Source organism: Diabrotica virgifera, chromosome 4 (genome assembly GCF_917563875.1).
Source record: "Diabrotica virgifera virgifera chromosome 4, PGI_DIABVI_V3a".
Taxonomy (NCBI): Eukaryota; Metazoa; Arthropoda; class Insecta; order Coleoptera; family Chrysomelidae; genus Diabrotica; species Diabrotica virgifera.
In genome coordinates this window covers 46,127,888-46,149,064 of record NC_065446.1, presented here as the reverse complement: position 1 = coordinate 46,149,064, position 21,177 = coordinate 46,127,888, and the positions used below count along the sequence as shown (strand labels likewise).

At 31.6% G+C, this 21,177-nt stretch overlaps 1 protein-coding gene across 2 annotated transcripts in view; it reads left to right on the top strand.

The window, feature by feature from the left end:
- The window catches only part of LOC126883017 (uncharacterized), a 94,281-nt gene extending 87,907 nt beyond the window's left edge, over positions 1 to 6,374 (top strand). For both annotated transcript variants that reach the window (XM_050648186.1, XM_050648187.1), the window contains one exon: positions 5,505 to 6,374. In XM_050648186.1, coding sequence (XP_050504143.1) covers positions 5,505 to 5,766 — 262 coding nt within the window. In that variant the 3' untranslated portion in view covers positions 5,767 to 6,374. The remainder of the gene's footprint in view (positions 1 to 5,504) is intronic.
- The last annotated feature ends 14,803 nt before the right edge of the window (positions 6,375 to 21,177 follow it).

The window sequence follows — 21,177 nt, the reverse complement described above, 5'->3', positions numbered from 1 at the left end:
GATATATAATTGTCTATTTTTAATTGTGCCGTTTGATACCAGTACAAGTTTTCAATGCATCTTATGTATTTTTGATCTCTATATTAAGTTTCTTGATGATCTACATTAACTTGTGGTATTGGAAACGATCAAACGCTTTTTCGTAATCTAAAAAGCATAGGAACACGAACACGTCCTTTCTCTGATTGTAACAATTTTGGACCAGCACCTGTGTTGCTATTATTGCTTCTCTTGTTCCTAAAGCCGAACTGAGAATCACTGATGTCCCATTCACATTTTTGTATAATCTTTGATGTAATAATTTTAAGAATATCTTTAAAGTGTGACTCATCAGACTAATGAGTTTGTGATCTTCACATTTTTTTACATTGACTTTCTTGGGTAAGGGAATAAATGTAGAGCGTAACCACTGTTGAGGATAGCAACCAGTTTCATAAATAAAATAAAATATTTTATGTAGTGCTGAAATTCCCCTTTCATCCAGTAGTTGTTTTTGAATTTAATATTGCCTTTTCTATCTCCTTTTTAGTGATTGAAGGGTCAGTCAGCTGGTCGTCTGTATGTATAGGGATTTTCATTCACAGTCATTTGTTTCGAGCTTCTGCCATGTGCAACATACTATTAATATATCTACGTCACACGTTATTGGTATCTACTAATGATACAAACCAAACAGCGCCAGATAAAGGGGCGGGCGACCGCCCGGGGCGCCGAACTTTGAGGGGCGCCAAATTTTGAGGGATGCTGATATAAAAATAAAATATTTTTTACATTGTTTTTTTTTGTAACTTTGAGCATTATTCCTAAGACATGATTGAATAATAATTTTAATAATTAGAAAGCTATTGCTAGCTATGATCAGAATCAATAACTCAAAAAAAGAATAATAGACAAAAACAAAAATTTTCTAATCAATGTAATGCAACCTAAGAATTTTTATCGGCCATACAATATTAATGCAGATTAAAAATGTTTCTTACGATTTAAAAAGTTTGTTCAGTTTTTAAAAGGACATTTTTGTCACGTACCTATCACTTATGGTAACAATGTAATACATACATACTTAAAAAAATTGACAAAGATCAAATTTATGAATAGTCAGGGATATTATAATACTGGCACTTGTATATTATGTCTGAAAGATCTGTTAAATATTGAGAATTTGTGGTATTGTGGTATTAATTAGGTATTTCTTTTACTTTTACGTTATATAAATTTCGGTAAGTAGGTATCGACGTAAAAAATATATAAAATTTATGGTAGGAAACATAATATTAAATTGCACATTTTCAGGAGGTAAACAGAATTTTGAACATTTGAAGAGAATTTTGAACATTTGAAGTGGTTTTTAGAATTATTCTCGTCCCTGTTAGTAAATAAATTTACCTATTCTTTCATTTAAAAGTGATTTAAGTATTTCTTCTTTTGACAATTTTTTCTGTCAATAAACTGAGTATGAACGAATTAGAAATGACAAGTTCTTTTTCATATGAATATATTATAGAAACTTATTTCGAATACTTTAATTTCATAAAAACGGCATGTTGTCTTTTTTTTAATGGCATGGACTTTATGTCATTCAGCCAGTCACAACATGAGCATTAGTGTCATGTGTAGTGTGCATGTTGAGTAAGTGTCTTGTTACTTTGCAAAGTCGACGTCATTGTCTTTGCAAAGAGACGCTAATTGTATCCGAACGTCTGCGGTCCCTCCGGTGAGTACCGATCCCACAAGGACAGAAACTATATTCATTTATTAATTTATAATAAATGAAAAATTTCTGACCCTGGTGAGATTCGAACCCACAACCTTTCGGATTTTTTCGATCCAAAGGCAGGCGCTCCGGCGTGTTATCATGTTTTATTTTTTGCATAAAAACGGCGCGTTGCATGAAAAAAGGAAAGATCAATTTTTGTATCACAAATTGAACGAAGAATTACAAAATGATATTTTATTAGAAATATCTCAGTGGCGTACTTTTTGTTTCTTTAAAAATTTCAGACCATTACCCGTATTCGCGCCAAACGGTAGATATAAAATTCTTAATTTTATGTCAAGAAATACGCAATAATTATCTCTTAAAACCCATCAAATTTCATTTGCACATCTCAACCGGTTTTAGAGCACTAAATAAATCGTCGGTTTGTAAGAAAAATTTTAACAGCCTGTATCTCGGAAACGAAGTATTTGCAGACATACGTTTATGGAAACTGTCATTATTTTTTCATGCAGCCCTTAAACTTTGTCGCACTTATTTAGAAGGGTCTCGGTGAATTCGTAACTATTTTAAGCCCCCATCCTAATTACAGGCCAACTCGTAACTCTGGCGCGCAGGTAATTCTTCGATAACCCACTAACTACCGGTGAATTAGTAACTTTCATTTTTAAGTAATGTTGATCATTTAATACCGGTATTCCAGGTATGTACCTGTAAAAATTACTCTCTTTGAAGGTGGTGTAAAAGGGATTCATCATTTATGTATTGTCTTTTGGAAGAGTTACTAGAGAAAATCCAAATAAATTTTGTGAAAATGACTGAAATTCTTGTAACAGATAACAGATTTCGTAATGAGTGCACGTGGGTGTAAGTTATTGATGGTAAATAATTTTAAATTTCAATTAAAGAAAGTGCTAAAAAGTGGAAAATATTTATGGTACTGTTCTGCATCTGATTGCAAGGCAACCTGTTATACCGACGGAATCATACGGCCTGCTATCATACGGCCCCTATTCTCATTTAAAAAAATCATCGATTGCGTCATCACGCCCAGATGGATGACGTCACTAGTATGATATGTGTACCAAAAAAATTGGAATTTAAAAATAAAAATCGACCTATTTCGGGATTTATCTCCAGAGACGCCCATTCTCCAGAAAATGAATTTATTCCAACTCAAACGTCCTCACTGTAATTGTTTATAAGCCGAAAACTTGTTTATAACTTTAAAACAGTGCTGAGGCCGCTTAGATAATCCGATTTTAATTCTGTAAAGTGTATTAGATAGGTAGAGAGCCTCTTTATATGTGAAAACATTAGCAAACTTCTAAATGGTCTACTTTCTGTTCAGAAAGCTTTTAAAAAATTTAAACTTTTTAAAAAAAATTTAGATTGCAAAATGAGTATGCAAAATCTATCAGGTCGATTTTAATGAAATTTGGTGGACGATTTAAGTATGTTATAAGGATTTTCTATGCGAATTACGAAGGTTCTAAGTGCAATCAAAGTTGTTGAAAAACACTGAATAAAAAGAGGCCTATTTTGCCCTCTTATTTTGTATTTATTGCTATTTTTCAGAAAGGGTAATAATTTAAGACATTTTTAACTAGTCGTATATCATAAAAAATTCAATTATCTTTATTTTAATTCTATACAACTTTGCTCCAAAATGAATCGTTTTAAAGTTATAAGCAAAGAATATAGAAAAAAATTAATGTTTTTCGAAATTTTTAAATATTTTAATTTTTTTATTAATGTTCCGGGCATATTTGAGAAGAAGCATAAGTCAATTATTATTATTGAAGTTGTCACCTAACTTTATCTACAAAAATTCGAATGTCACCTCGCACATCCACAAATAGACGTTTTTTTACAGATCCGCCCTGGTCTATACATATAAGTAATATTGTTTCAATCAAAAGAGATTTCAATTTTTGTTATTTTTTTATAGGTACATATAATACACAACATGTTTTTAAGCAAACCAAGAACCATTCGCTTACATAATAATCTATATGCTCCGTGTCCCCGTGTTGGCTTAATCCGTTACTGTTCAAATTTATTTCTTACCTTTTAACCCAGCAACTACCTGGCGTATTAGAATTAAACAATGGTTTCGAATTCACCTGTATAAAGTTGCGAGTTGGTCAGGTAGTTAAAGGTTACGAATTGGCCGGTGTACATTTTGATTTAAAAAAGTTTGTCATTAAGAGTTACGAGTTGGCGCGTGTCCATTTAGAAATATCCTGCATATTACTAAAGATCTAAGCAGTTTTCACTGTATTGGATTAAATGGACTGCATATTCTATTATCCATTTGGATAGCTACTGTTTTATTCTTGTAGACTGCTCTTATTAATATTAGTGGATTTCGATGTCTTCCATTGCTTTCCATAGTTTGGTTCTGAGTATCGAATCATAGTCCCACATTATATGAGATAAATAAAAAATTAATGAATGATTTTAATTGAATTTAGATTTAGATGATTGTAAGGCCAAGGGTATGACAGTGGCTCTAACACGAATGGATAAAATAAAGGTGTACAAGCTCGTGTTTGCAAAGACTATCGTTCTGCTTTTTTATGCCATATGGATGCCACTCCCTCAATTTGGTCATTGGGGATGCAGCTATATCTTGCGCACAATCAACATCTTTTTTGGTATTGTACAACATTATTAACATTTTTTCTGCTTATTGACAATGTGCATTTATCTTTATCTTCTATCTAGCCCCTTCGTCGTTTGAATTTCCTTATGCTATGTCATATGTTGGATCAGTTATAAATAATAACCACTGTACTATTTTTTAAATAAATATATTTTCACATACAGTAGAACCCCGCAAATCCGAACTAATTGGGGGGACAGCCTGTTCGGATTCCGAAAAGTTCGGATTATCCGAAAGTTAGCCTTAACTAGTAGTTCAAAGCTTTCATTGTGATTTTGAGTAGCCAAACGTTCTCGCAAGAGTGTGGACAATATTTTTGGACTCAAGTTGACTACGAGCATCTACGAGAGAACCAAAGTAAGTTTGTGTTAACCTTTATAAACACTTTATAAACCTATATATTAAAGTATAATATTTATTTTTAAGAAATTTTAAATGTCAAAGTCCTAGTAATCCTACATTGTCCAATTTTCTGGCTTTACTCTGTATAATAAACATGTTTTAAGTTTTTGTCTTGAATTTTTAAATTTTTTTCACTTTCCGTTGGTTCGGATTTGCCGAAAGTTCGGATTCGCGGGGTTCGGATTTACGGGGTTCTACTGTAGTTCTTTATAGTGAAATTTTTATTTTCTTGCCTTCTATTTTTTTTATATTTGCCGAAAATTTGTAGGTATATTCTTGTATGAAAGGGCGCCAAATTTTATTTTGCCCGGGGCGCTCAAAACCCTAGAATCGGCCCTGAAACCAAAGACGTATGACGTAGGTATATTAATTTTATGTGACACATGACAGAAGCTCAAAACAAATGACAAATCGATGAAAAGCCCTATGTCTGGCGTGTATAAACTTCACTCATGAGTCTTTCGTCATGGAAGAGCTCCTGGATATAGCTTTCCCATTGTATATATCTCCTATCATATAAGAATTTAATAATAATTTACATTATTTATAGATGTTAGTTTGACAATTCATGAGTTACGAAAGAAACAGCAATTGGTTTCTGGCATTTGCCAATGTAAATAAACCATTCGATTATTCTTTAATCCAATTTAATTTATAAATTTAATATTGTCTTGGTTGTTAAAGATTACTCAATTTGATATTTTTTGTCTTTTTTAGTGTTTGTGTCGAAGTAGTACATATTAAGTACGTCATATGGTGGGTCATTACTATAGAACTTTCAATACATAATTTAGGAAGTATAGACCATATTACAGCAAAACAGATTTATGAAGAAATCGACGAAAAGCAGATTCAGAGTCTAGGGAAAAATTTTTCTGGTTCTTTGCAGCTCAGAAATTTCATTATAAACTTAGATCAGCATGTGGAAAAAGTAGGCAAAAGAGTTTTAGCTTATAGGCAGAATGAATTACTTACGTAAATTTTTTAATAAATAAAAACTGTTAGGTGTTAAAAATTGTAAATGGATAATGATAGAAGGCCCACGAGAAAAGAAAAAGTACAGTGTTTGTATATATAAAATATTCTGTTAACTGTACTATATTTTGTTGAGTGATCAAAAGTATACAGATATATAAAAATGAATTTCTTATTTTGTAAGAAGAAATATTACTTTAGAGTATGTTTGTCATATGATATAATGATTGTTCATATAATATGTTTATAAAAAATCGGTGGCAGAGAATAACATGGAATTATTTTCTAAATGAAAGAAACTAAAGCTAAAGAACTAAACTGAAAGACTTGTGTTAATCTATGACTTTATTTAACATTCTCTTTCTAATATCTTCAATCTCTTGATTCTCTACCAAAATAATAATCATAAAATAAGAAACCATTTTAAAATCGTATTATTTGTATAGAAATAAGAATTATGAGACAAATTGCTGAACAGGTCTGACTTAGTGAACCAGGTCAAATTCGATTTGCTTATCACTATCATAAAACTCGGAAATAATAAAAACAATATTTTAACAACCTTTTTCCCGTGGACCTTCAGTGATAAATATATATATTTATTTTACAGAACATATTTTTTATTTTATGTGTGAGTGTGTGTGTGAAAAAATGGCTTGGATGCGAGTCCGTTAGCCACAGATTTTTATTTTATTTTTACCTCAATTTATTAGTTTTGTTATATTTATACGTATTTCACTTAAATGATTATATTTGTTTCTTTCAAGTAGTTTATGAGTAATTTAAATATTTCCATTTTATTGCAACTTAGTAGATATTCTATACTAATTGGAAAATGAACTTGTGTTTGTCGTAAATTGTAATATAATTGATTTATATATTTCTCGTTAATTTTGCATTCCAAGAAAATATGGTTTAAATCTCTAATCGAAACATTATCACAAAAACATACTGATGAATTAATTATTCCTAATTTGTGCAGATGTGCCTCATATTTCCCGTGTCGAGTTTTTAATCTGACGATAGTAGAAATATCTTGCTTTGGCAGGTTATATTTAAATATGTATTCAGGTGGCGGAGGAAGTTCTTGATGTAAAGAAAAATATAAATTTTTTGACATGCTTGTAATATTTTTCCATTCTTTTTTCCATATTTTATTTATTCTAACTTTGACGTCATTTATTGCATCTGCCGATAAGATGTGAGTTAGTATCTCACCTTTTTTTATTGCATCTTTGGCCAACTCATCCACTTTCTCATTACCCAGTAAACCGGCATGCCCTTTTGCCCATATAAATACTACTTCCACTTTAGACAAATTATTTTTTATATTACATAAAATTTTTGATTTGTATGAACTAAAATCAGTATTTTCAATTGCATATATTGCAGATCTGGAGTCTGTTATTATCACAGCTTTTTCAATATTATTCTCTTTGATCCATTCTAGAGCTTTTTCGATGGCTATAATCTCAGCTGTAAAAATACTACTAATACTAGATAATTTGTAATTATTATGTTGATGGGTATTTTGCACATACATAGCACATCCTACTCCTGTTTGATTTTTAGAACCGTCTGTATAAATTACTGTGTAATCCACAAAGTCGCTCAGTATAGTTTTTACTAAAATATTATTTAAATGATTTGATTCTGTATATTTAGGAATTATGATTCTGGGTTTTTTTATCAAAGTTTTATACGGAAATTTATAAATTGGTAATAATTTACTCTTGTGTAAATCTGTATAATTCCTGGTTTCAATGAATACATCTGTTAGTGGTGGTGAATTTTTTATTCTCCAATATTTACTAGTTAAGTTTTCCATGTTTAATAAAGCCAGATTTGTTAAAAGGTCTGACTCAGTGTTTCTTAGCTTTATGCAGTATTTTTGAGCTAAAAATTGTCTACGTAAATTTAATGGGATTTCATTACACTCTGCTAGCGTAACGTTTATTGGAGTGGATACCATTGCACTTAAACATATTCTCAAGCATCTGTATTGTATCCGATCTAAAATTTTTAAGTTCGTATTGCTTGCTGATCCATATATCCAACACCCATAGTCCACGACTGACCGAATACAAGCATTGTAGAACAATAAAGCTGTTTTGGGATCTGCACCCCATTTTCCGTTGGTAATACACCTTAGTATATTTATTTTTTTTTCACACTTACCTTTGATGTATTGAATATGTTTAGTCCACAGAACTTTATTATCTAGTACTATCCCTAGATACTTATACTGATTCACCACTGGTATAGTACGCCCACTCGAGGTTACGTTTCTCGGTGCGCGCAACCTATGCCTGGTGAAAAACATAATATTGGATTTTTCTGTGGACATTGTCATATTATTTTCATTTGTCCATTGTATAATAATTTCAACTATATGCCTCAATGATCGTAGACAGTCGTCGTAGGTTTTTTGGGTGGAGTATATACAGATATCATCTGCATATTGTAAACATTATATATTTTTTATTTTATGTTTAAGTTTTAAAACAATTTAAAATATTTAGACATTTAGAAATGTAATCAGAAGCGGATATACCTTAGATTGCAAAACACTATCCAGCAAAATGCGGTAAATACTTATCCTTTACGATATGATTAAAAAATAGATTTAAAAAGAACGTTTTTAAAAGTTTTAAAACATCTTAGAACTTTTTGAATGTTCAAAAAGATTATAAGACTTTTTGTTTGTATAAGTAATGCAATTCCAATAAATATCTGAGAACACAATCTTCAGCAGCATATTTCTGGTATCATCATCTAAATATCGATAGAAGTAGATCGAAATAACACTCGAAAAAAAACTCAATAGACTTCGTCGTCCACCGGAAAAACAAAAAATGAACTAAGCAGGTATAAAAAAGAAACAAGAAAAGGAAGCAGCAAGAGTAATATATCGGTCAACTTCAAGAGTAAAAATAGTTATTTGTTAAAAAACAGTATGTTTTAGAAAATTTAACATTACCTACTACATACTCGTATAATATGGGAATTAGCATAAGAGCTGTGAGACATTTTTGAGTAGGTATTTTAGGCAACCTAAAAATTTTTCAGGTGACTCTTCTATGATAGCCTAATACAAAAATGCCGTTCTGGCAGGAGGGTAGCCGTTATTTTCCCCAAAAATCCTCCCCAAAGTTAAAAAAAAGGGTAAAAATTGTTATTACAAAAAATATCATTGACGTGATTTTAAAGTAAATTTAAATATTTAAATATAAAGAAAATAAACAGGCCAGGCGATTTGAGGGCGATTTTAACTCTGCAACATACTTGCATGGGCGCCCCAGGATTATTTTCAGGGGGTGCATCTGAACTTCAGAAGATTTCATCTGAATCTGTACATACTATTAACGAGTATAAAATATACAACTATACATGCATAGCTAACGAGCGATCCACAATTATTGGGATCAAAGCTAGCCGTGCAAAAAATTACGTATGTCTTGTTTTAATCTGAATTTATATCATTGGTTTATCAATTAATTTTGATTAACATTATAAAACATAAAAAAATCAGTCAAAGCCTAACACAGAACTTTAATCAGAAATAAAAAGAATTAACACAATTATAAGTAACAAATAAAATCAAACAAACTACATAATCTAACTTTTCTTGTTTACTTGACGTACACTGCAAAGTTGACGTAAACTGGAAAGTATATCTGAATTAAGAATAGACATGAACTGTATAGCTATCTCTGTCGTTCAAAGCCACCTATAGTTACAATAATTTTGGATCACACGTTATGTACATTCCTTCCGGACAGGGAGGTGCAATTGTTATTTTGACAGGGTATTTTTTAATTTTAAAAATAAATATTCTAAAAAAGACAGGTTTTTTTGGTTAAATTTTCCAACTGCTATGTGATCAAACAAATTACGCGTGCATATAAATGAAAACCGCAATAGGTAAGCAGCAGTTTGAGAAAGAGCGTGCACCGATAGCTGTTTGCGTCCTCTGTTGTAGCCGAGCGAGTCCGCTCGCCCGAGAAAATCACGTGACCTGGCGATATCCATGTTGTGCCTCGAAACGTTAGAGTAATTATTATATATATTATAGTTTTTTAAGTAATTTTTCTTAATTAAAGGAAAATAATACGTACTATGCAATAGATTTTGCTAATATGATAGAAAAATACAAATTTATTATTATAAATATATAGGTAGAAAAGTATAAAACTATAAACTAAATTAATTCTGTGTCCGAATCTTGTACTTCTTCTTCAAACTCCTCATCTGAGCTTAAATATTCATTCTCTTCTTCTTCGTCAGACTCCCCTCGAGACTCAGATTCCTCTTCTACATTATCTGTAAATAGTTGTAATGTGTATTTAGAATTAATTAAAAATTAATCAGTGATTAATTAATTGAGTTGCTACGTATTCTCTGTCCTTTTATATGGAGTCGAAGCCTGGACAATCACGGGCGCATCTGAAGAAAGACTTGCCATTGTTGAGATGTGGTGTTATCTAATAGTGTAAAAAATATCATGGACACAACACGTAACAAACACGGAAACGTTAAGAAAGATGAAAAAGGCAAAAGAAACGCTATGAAGGAAAGAAAAATGAGCTAAAATAAATATTCATTCTCTTCTTCTTCGTCAGACTCCCCTCGAGACTCAGATTCTTCTACCTGATCTGTAAATAGTTGTAATATGTATTTAGAATTAATGAAAAATTAATTAGTGATTAATTGATTGAGTTGCTATGTATTCTTACTTATATAACCAATGCTTAATACTTTTCCTTATATAACTAATCACATCACGTTTTTTATTTCTTAGTATATGACCAAAATAGCTCATGTTTCTTTCCTTAATATTGTTGAGTATTTATTTTGCCTTTTTCATCTTTCTCAATGTTTCCGTGTTTGTTACGTGTTGTGTCCATGATATTTTTTACATTATTCGATAACACCACATCTCAACAATGGCAAGTCTTTCTTCAGATGTGCCCGAGATTGTCCAGGCTTCGACTCCATATAAAAGGACAGAGAATACGTAGCAACTCAATTAATTAATCACTGATTAATTTTTAATTAATTCTAAATACATATTACAACTATTTACAGATAATGTAGAAGAGGAATCTGAGTCTCGAGGGGAGCCTGACGAAGAAGAAGAGAATGAATATTTAAGCTCAGATGAGGAGTTTGAAGAAGAAGTACAAGATTCGGACATAGAATTAATTTAGTTTATAGTTTTTTACTTTTCTACCTATATATTTATAATAATAAATTTGTCTTTTTCTATCATATTTGCAAAATCTATTGTATAGTAGTATAGTACGTATTATTTTTCTTTAGTTAAGAAAAAAATACTTAAAAACCTATAATAATAATTACTCTAACGTTTCGAGGAACAACAACATGGATATCGCCAGGTCACGTGATTTTTCTCTAGCGAACGGACTCGCTCAGCTACAACAGAGGACGCAAACAGCTATCGGTATACGCTCTTTCTCAAACAGGTGCTTACTTATAGCACTTTTCATTTATATGCACGCGTAATTTGTTTGATCACCTGGCAGTTGGAAAATTTCACCAAAAAAACCTGTCTTTTTTAGAATATCTATTTTTAATATTAAAAAATACTCTGTCAAAATAACAATTGCACCTCCCTGTCTGGAAGGAATGTACATAGCTGTGCATGTATAGTTGTATATTTTATACTCGTTAATAGTATGTACAGATTCAGATAAAATCTTCTGAAGTTCAGATGCATCCCCTGAAAATAATCCTGGGGCGCCCATGCAAGTATCTTGCAGAGTTAAAATCGCCCTCAAATCGCCTGGCCTATTTATTTTCATTATATTTAAATATTTAAATTTACTTTAAAATCACGTCAATGATATTTTTTGTAATAACAATTTTTACCCTTTTGTTTAACTTTGGGGGTAATTTTTGGGGAAAATAACCGTTACCCTCCAACCAGACCGGCATTTTTGTATTAGGCTATCGTGGAAGAGTCACCTGAAAAATTTTCAGGTTGCCTAAAATACCTACTCAAAAATGTCTCACAGCTATTGGACCAAATCCAATTTACACATTGAATATATCTAGAAGGTAGAAGTTCGAACCTAGAAGAAGTAAAAGTACAGGGTTCAAAAGCCGCAGTCAGAGTAGATGGACAATTGACTCCCCTGTTTGACATCAACATTGAAACAGTGCAAAAGAACGCAATTATTTTGCCGTATCCAGTAGTGGGAGCACGCAAAATAGAATTCTATTTTAGTGACATTACGTTGCCTAGCAGCCGTCGATTCTTGCATTATGAAATTCGATTTTGTGACGTCAGCAAAATAGAATTCTATTTGGCGTGCTCAGGGCCCAGAAACCAAAAATTTGTAAATGTATTGTAACACATTTTTGTCCCACCCCACCCTACAGACATAAGAACGAATATAAGGAATTTATTTCTGTTCAGAAAAAACGTTGCGAGTATAATTCAATATGGAAGTTTATCAGTTTTGTTAAAAAAAAGACGTTATATTATTTTGCAGACATATCTAATTCAGGCTTCCTGTGTTTATATTATCGCTCGAAAATTGAACTCGTAACGTACATTTTGTGAAGTAGAAAAGAGTTACAAAATATTTTTAATGGTCAATGGCGCCACGAATTTAGGCAGTTAGATACACAAAACGTGCTACTTTGGTATCAGAAAGCGCAGGTGTAAGATCGTGGACTCAGCAATATTTTTCTTGAGAATGTTAGAACGGAGAGATGTTCGCTGACTTTGCTAAATGATCCTTATTGGTTAGAGAGTATAATTTCCTACCAAAGAGGTTGGATTTAGAATGTACCTACTTTAATTTTTCCTATTGGTTGATAATAAGCGTAGGAAGCTTAGATATTTTTTTATTGGCAAAAAAATATAATTAGGTGACAGAAAGGAGAGGGAATAGAGTTTAGGACAGAAAGTCAAAGTTCGTAAGAAAAAATAGTTAAGTTTGATCTGACATGCAGCGAAGTCCAGTTTTTTGTGGTTTGCGCCAAGTTAGGCTCAGCTGGAATTTGAGTAGATTCTGTAGTGAAAATAGCGAGAACGATGTGGTTGTCGTAAATACCATACCGGTATATTCTTGTGTTGTTCCGGTGGAATAAATGGAACAGTGTATCTAATAGTGGCGTAGAGTATGCCTTTTTAAAGAATAAATTAATTCAAGCTTCGCGGGACGTGATTCCCGACCTTTTAACTAAAAATCAATTATTTAAACAAAATTTTGCTATGTTCAAGTGGTCAATGTTTAAATTATTAAAATGTTAGATGCTTCACTAATAACCAATTAAGCAGTTACCTTTTGTTTTAATAAAACAAAAATACCTTTTGTTTTAATAAAACAAAAAACTATGGAATTTTATCTTTCGTATAAAAACAATTTGTGTAATAGTACTTTAGAACAGAAAATGTGAAGTGTTGGTTTAACAGAGTTCCAGCCGAGTTACACAAGGCCAGCCAACAGACAACAGTACAATCCAAGATCAACAGGTATTTGTAACGAACTGTTTTAATTCTTTTTCTTCGAACATTTATTGCCAATTCAGTTTTGCTTTTTAACTATTTTTTTCTATATAGTCCAGAAAGCCACTGCGCATCCGCTAGGAAAAATATTCCGATTCGGATTTTTTGCACAATCTTACTCAAAAAGGACACCTGTTAACAAATTTGCGTGTTGCCAGGACCAAAAGTGAGTCAAAAATTTTTTAAACGTTTTTTTTTGTTTTTTTTACTAAAATTTTTTTTTGCATTGAACAAAGTTTTTTTTAGGTTTTTTGGATCATTCCAAATAGAAGAGGTCTTTAGTGACTTTTCTCTAAAGTTGATAGTTTTTGACATATAAGCGATTAAAAATTGAAAAATTGCGAAATCAGCCATTTTTAACCCTCAAAAACTATGTGAAAAACTGAAAATTTGAATTAAAAAAAAGGCGGCACATTGAGAATCAGGAGAAACGACGGGGATAATGAATTAAATGAAGCTTATGATAGTGTAAGATTTATGAAAAGTCAAAGATTGTCATGGCTGGGATATGTCCAGAGACAAGGCAATGCAAAAACAACAAAGAAAATATTACAATGGAAATGGAAGCATATAGGAAGGCTCAAAACGAGATGGTTGGATGACGTGGAAGATGGCCTGAAGGAAGGACATAGCCAGACAGGCAAATACCCATGCAGGGTTATGATGTCAAAAGAAGAAAAAGAGAAGTCAGAACAGGGCATGAAAAACCTCGCACGTCATCAACTATGTTTCCTTAACGAAAATGTCATCGCTTTACCATGAGTAACAATGCTAGAGCTAAGGCGTCATTGAAGTTTGGGAGTTAGTTTAGGTTCTTGTTCTTTTCAATTTCGTGTCAATTAATTTAATTTAAAACAAATTTTTGGACACCCTGTATAAATCATTTTGTTATATTACCGAATAGAGAATCGAATTACCTTTCAAATGAGCCAGCACACAACCCCTATTCTCATAAAAAAAATCGTTGATTAAGTCACCACGCCCAGATGGATGACGTCACTAGTATGATATATACGCCAAAAAAATATAATTTAAAAATAAAAATCGAGCTGTTCCAGGATTTTGCCTTTTGCCTTAAAGTCGCCGGCTTACGAAGTATCGACTTTATTACATGATCTAAACACAGTTAATGGAAAAACTATTACACTGTCAAAAATATTTTGATACATTTCAAGTACAGTCCGTCTAATTTACTTACCGTTGCACGTCATTATCTACGCCAGAGATCTCAGTTGACATAGTTGCCAAAGTATAAAAAAATCCTGAATCCATTTTAAATCAAATAGATCACATAATTATTGTAAACGTGGATTATACAACAAAACAAATTAATATTCAATGTACAAAAATAATTGTCAAAGTTAATTTAAATTTGGAAATCTCTCCGAAAAATATTAATTTTTGGCGGATTATTTGATTTATACCGTTCTAATTTAGTTTGTTTAGTTTTGTTAAACTTTTCCTTATTTAGTTTACATTTTGAAAGTGTTCATAAGTTAAACGTTACTTGAAAACTCCTCTATGGAGTTATCTAGTGGAGGCGAACCGCCTGATATTGAGAATTCGATGGATAGTAGCTGTGATTTACAAGATTTAAATGGATTTCTACCCAACCAGCCTCAAAATAAGATAAGTAGTAGTATTAATCTTAACAATATTAATGAAAAACAAAATACTTTAGTAAACTCAGATCAACCAGAAAAAACCAGGCCTGTTTATTTATACGAAAAAATTGATTTAGGACCTTTTTACATTTTCATTGAAAACTCCAGTTTAAATTTTACAGGAAAATTAAACGCTGTTAAAATAGGCGAGATCCTATTTACGTTACATCCAGAAATTGACAATTATATAAAAAAAATTGACTCAATCGGACGCAACCGAGTTAGGGTCTCATTTAAAAATTATAGTAGCGCAAATGCTTTAGTTACTTCCAAATTCCTTATTCAAAAAAATCTGACCGCATACATTCCAAAATTTCAATTGTTTAAACTAGGTGTAGTAAGGGATATAGATTCAGATATATCGGAAGAATATCTTAAAAATAGAATAAAGGAATTTGATCACCATTGCAAATTCTCGGTTGAGTATGTGAAACGAATAACAAGAAAAATAGTAGCAGATGACAAAGTAATATTTAATCCAACAAAATCAGTTATTGTGTCTTTTAAATGCCAGAATATACCAAAGTATGTAGTAATTAATCATGTCTTACACACTGTTGAAAAATACCAGCAAAAGGTAATTATCTGTTACCACTGCTATAGGTATGGGCACATGAGTAAGCAGTGTAAAAGTAATCCTCGCTGTTTTAAGTGTCATGAATCTCACCTTTCCGATTCTTGTTCTTTATCATCGTTTAACAAAAAATGTCTATCCTGTGAAGGTGAACACTTCACTAATGAATGGGAGATATGCCCAGAATTTGATCGCCAAAAGAAAATAAAACATTATATGTCTGAAAACAGCTTATCTTTTAAGGAAACAATTAAACTCTTTCCTAAGATAACTTATGCATCTATAGCAGCCAATAATTCCTCAATAAATTCTCATCAAACTCCAAATATGAATGCACCATCCTCTTCATATTCCTTTACTCAATTGTCCACGTCTCAAACATCTTCCAATCAGTTCGCTCTACCTTCAGTTTCAAATAGATATACAATAATAAAACCACCAAAATACAAACGACCTATCTCTTCCTCACCAGACCAAGTAACAATGGAACATCAAAAAATAATAAAGTTAAACCCCATGTCCAACAGACCTGGTGGTATTATCACCTCTTCTTCGTATCAATCTACATTTAATCCAGAACAAGGATCTAAAATACATGAACCATCAAAAGAATTAACAGAATTAATATCAAATATAGTTACAAGTATTATCTCTAATATAAATCACAAAAATTTTGAAATTCCAGAAAAATCAGTTCTAGTAAATTCAATTCAATCAGTTTTAAGTTCTCTCTTATATAATAATGAATAGATTGGTAATTTGTCAATGGAATTGTAGATCGGCTAACTCTAATAGAGAAAACCTTATCCACCTATTAGAAGACCAGAAAGTTGATATCGCATTATTATCAGAAACTAGATTTAAACCAGAAAAGTATTATAACTTTCACGTGTACAATATTGTCAGAGACGACCGCTTTTCAGTAACTGTTGGCGGTGGCTCAGCAATTTTAATAAATTCAAACCTATATTACGAGGAAGTCACCATGAAAGTAGATTTAATAAACGTCAATAAAGTAGCAATAAAAATAAAGTTTAAGTCATATACTGTCACATTTATATCTATGTATGTTCCCCCAGGAACCAAGTTATTGTTACAACAATGGAACAATTTCATAACATCTATAGAAAGACCATTTATAATAGGAGGTGACCTTAATGCTCACCACATTGCCTGGGGCCTAGACAACCAAACAGATATGAAAGGTAAAATCTTGATGGACTGTATAGACGATAATAATTTAATATTCAAAAATGATGGCTCTCCTACTTTCTTTAGGAACTTCTCGAAATCGGCAATAGACCTGACCATTTGTACTCCTGACTTAAACCACCTGATCACTTGGAAAACACTTCAAGACCTATTTGGTTCAGACCATACACCTATAAGAGTAGAGTTAGAGGATCAACCAACTCATACATATAATCCATATTCACAAAAGTGGAATTTAAAGAATGCCGACTGGAAATTATATGAACAGTATTCGGAAGATGTATTCTCTCAATTTAAAGATATAAATTCTTATGAACAAATTTTGCACAATATAAATACAACTGCATCCTACTGCATCCCCAAATTTAAAATAAAAAAACCGACTTCCAGAGGAAAATACTGGTGGGATTTAGAATGTGAAGAAGCAGTCAGTAGAAGACAGGAAAGTTTTTGTATATTCAAAGAAAATCCAAACCATGAAAACCTACTTAAGTATAAAAAAGATGATGCACATGTCAAGAAGATCACTAAACAAACTAAAAGAAATAGCTGGAGAGATTATGTCGGATCCCTAAATAGGTCAGTCCCTATTAAAGATGTATGGTCAAAAGTTAACCGAATAAAAAATAGAAAAACAAAGAACAAAGTCCCTGTTATTCTGTCGGAAGCTTCGTGGATAGAAGAGTTCCATCAAAATATCACACCGCCGTCTGCAGAATTAGTAATTCCTGATTTACAACTAAATGCTCTGTACGACTATCCAGAACCAATCCGTTTCCTAGTCAAACCATTTTCTGCCACTGAACTAAACTTTGCGTTGAAGAAAAACTCAAATTCAGCACCAGGTGCCGATAATATCCATTACTCGATGCTATCAAATCTTTCAAGAATTGGTAAGGCTGCACTACTAAATATATATAATGAAATTTGGATGCGCCGCATAAAGATTCCTGACGATTGGCACGTTTACACTATTATCCCGGTTTTAAAACCAGGAAAATCATCAAAGAATTGGGATTCTTACCGTCCAATCGGTCTGGCTTCCTGTATACTAAAAACATATGAGAGACTTATTAAAAACCGTCTGGAATTTTGGCTAGAAAAGAACGACCTATTACCAAGAAGTCAGTTTGGTTTTAGAAAAGGTAAATCCACACAAGATAGCCTCTGCCACTTTTTAATAGACATTTATAGTTCCTTTACTTATAAGAAAGCAGTTAGTGCTTTGTTCTTAGATATAAAAGGGGCTTACGACAACGTTAATCTTCACATACTATACGCGAAAATGTTGGAAATAGGAATACCCGAGATAGTAACATGGAACATCATTAACTTATACATTAATCGAGCAGTTCACGTTAGATTAAATGGAGATCAATCTAACTCCCGATACACATCTTTGGGACTACCTCAGGGTAGCATCCTAAGTCCTATATTATATATACTGTATACTGCTGAATTAGAAACTAAACTTCCTCAACACATAAAAATCCTACAGTACGCTGATGATGTTGCGATATATGCAGAAAATAAGTCAATAGATAGATGTAATAACTACCTTAAATCGGCATTGAATATTATAAAAAAATGGGCTACCGATAATAACTTAACAATATCAGAGAGTAAATCAACCATTGTTACCTTTATTAAAAAACGATATGTTCCTCAAAGCCATCTACAATTTGATAATACTAGTATTCCTTATAAAACTTCAATAAAATTTCTTGGCGTATTTTTAGACTCCAAATTAAATTGGAAAGAACACACAAATTACATATTACGAAGAATGGAAAATGCAATGAATATCATGAAGACTGTAAGTGTCAGTAACTGGGGAGCTGATCCAAACATATCAATATTACTATACAGAAATTTGATAAGATCAATCTTAGACTATGGATCTATTTTTTATGGCTCAGCATCAAACTCTGTACTCCAAAAAATCGAGAGGATCAAAAATAAGGCACTTAGGTTATGCACTGGTTATCTTCGTAGCACACCTATAGTGGTCATGGAATGTGAGCTTAATGAACCTCCACTTTCATTACGCAGGGAATACCTAAGTGAGAAATTTATAGTTAAAACAGCGGTTAACGATAAACTGCTATTAAATAAAATTGTTCATTTAACCACCTCATACCTAACTCATTATTACTGGGAAAAAAAGAAACTGCTTTTAGTTGTGGAAAGCTTCCTCAACGTTTCTAATTCCATTGGCGACATACACCAAATTGAACAAAGCTCGTCTCGAAAGCTAAATTATGAAGATTATTTATCTCCAGTTAACTGTCATTTAAGTAATATTCGTGCGACAGACTTCCTTACTAAAATAGACCACCTTCAGTGTGTACAAAAAAACTGGGGGAGTTATCAGAAATTATATACGGATGGTTCAAAAATGGAAGGAAAAGTTGGATATGCTATATATTACCCACAAAAAAGTATAAAAATAAACAACAGATTACCTGATAAAATGACAATTTTCACAGCTGAACTCATTGCAATCAAAGAAGCATACAAAATATGTATTAATCAAAAAGAACTCAATTATGTTATATTTACAGACTGCCAAAGCATTGTAAAGACATTGAAATATAATGTACATAATTTTGCAGAAAATTATATCATCAGTGACATCATAGCAATGAACAGTGAAGCTTTGAAATCGGGCAAAAATATAATATTGTGTTGGATAAAAGCACACATTGGTATAAAAAACAACGAAATAGTAGATGATCTGGCTAAAAAAGCAACAACGAAGGAATCCACTCTGCATACTTATCAACTTCCTATGGGAGACATAATTTCTATTATGAGATCTATCAAACGGACGAAATGGCAGGAACAATACAATAATTCAGACAAAGGAAATTATTACAAAAAAATCCAGCCTACACTTCCCATCAAGACATGGTTTAATCAAGTTTCCAACAAAGGCTTTATCAAAACTATTTGTCGAATAAGAAGTAATCACTGTCTGACTCCAGTCTACAAAAGAGAAATAGGACTTGTAGATAATGATGAATGTTTATGTGGAGAGTTAGCTGATCTACAACATATGCTGTTAGAATGTCCTTTACATTTTATTGAAATATCAAACTTTTTTGCCAATCTAGTTCAAGTTAATGTACAATTTCCTTTTAATCTTATATACCTTTTACAATCAAACAATCTAGATGTTTATAAAATTTTGTACAACCATGTTAATTGTTTAAAATTAAAGCTCTGAGAAAAAAAGAAAAAAAAAAATAAAAAAAAAAAAAATAATTAAATAAAATAAAAAGTTACTAAGATCTATACCTCCGCGAGGTTGAATCGGGTTTAGGTCTTAGCGCGATAAAAAAATATACAAAAAAAAAAAAAAAAAAACTAAAAAAAAATAAAAAATGTAATAAAAAAAATGTTAAAAAATATAATAAAAAAAATAATAAAAAAAACAGAGTAAAAAAAACAGTAGTACTAATAGTTTTAAATTTAGATACTAAGCATATATTTTGTAAAAGAGAGAATTCAAAACACATTGACTGGCCAGTTGGTTGCTTAAACCAGTGCCAATAAAACATAAACACACACAATATTCAATGTAAATAAGTATAAACTTAAGAAATAGAGAACAATAATTAAGTTATAATCTTTTAAGATTTGCAGTGCAAGCGTTTTTGCACTGCATTGTTAATAATTAAAAAACAGCTCCGAACTCTTGGCATGAAGCCGGTAGTTTTCTTTGTATATGTCTACAATAACAACTAAAAAAGTTGTCAGATACCTCGATTTTTCCAAGTCGTGATAAAATTAGGTGAAACTTATATTTTTATAGTAGAGGATGTTTTTATAGTAAAGTAAATAATAAAAACAGTAAATATAATAAAACAGATACTTATAGTAAAGAATATAAACAAATATGAAGCAGTGTCATCACCGCAACTGTCAAATAAATGACCAATTTATTCTAAAATGCCACCTTCGTTCGATTACAGTTACAGTGTGATTCGAGTAAAGGTGCTTCATAAAAACGCTTTATAATCTATTTATACAAATTAAATGAAACATATTGTTGTGTATTTCTTTAGGTTAACATTAATAGAAATCTTCAAATATTATTTCTACGCGTATATAATAAAATATGTCTAGTGGCTGTAATTAAAGTGTATACGGCAACGTGATTCTAAAAAAGAACACACCTACCGCCTAAATATTTCGTGTTGATATCATGCGACGTCAAAGGCTATGACGCGGATGACGTGCAACGGTTAGTAAATTAGATGAAGTATAATTTAATTATTGTACAAATTGTAATTATTGTGTGATATTCACGAATTTAAAAATAGTAAAACCCGAACCTAAAAACAAGTCTACATTTTTATCCAACCACATTAAACTAGACAGTGCATCAAAATTAAAAAAAGAAGCAGATTTTGGCATTTG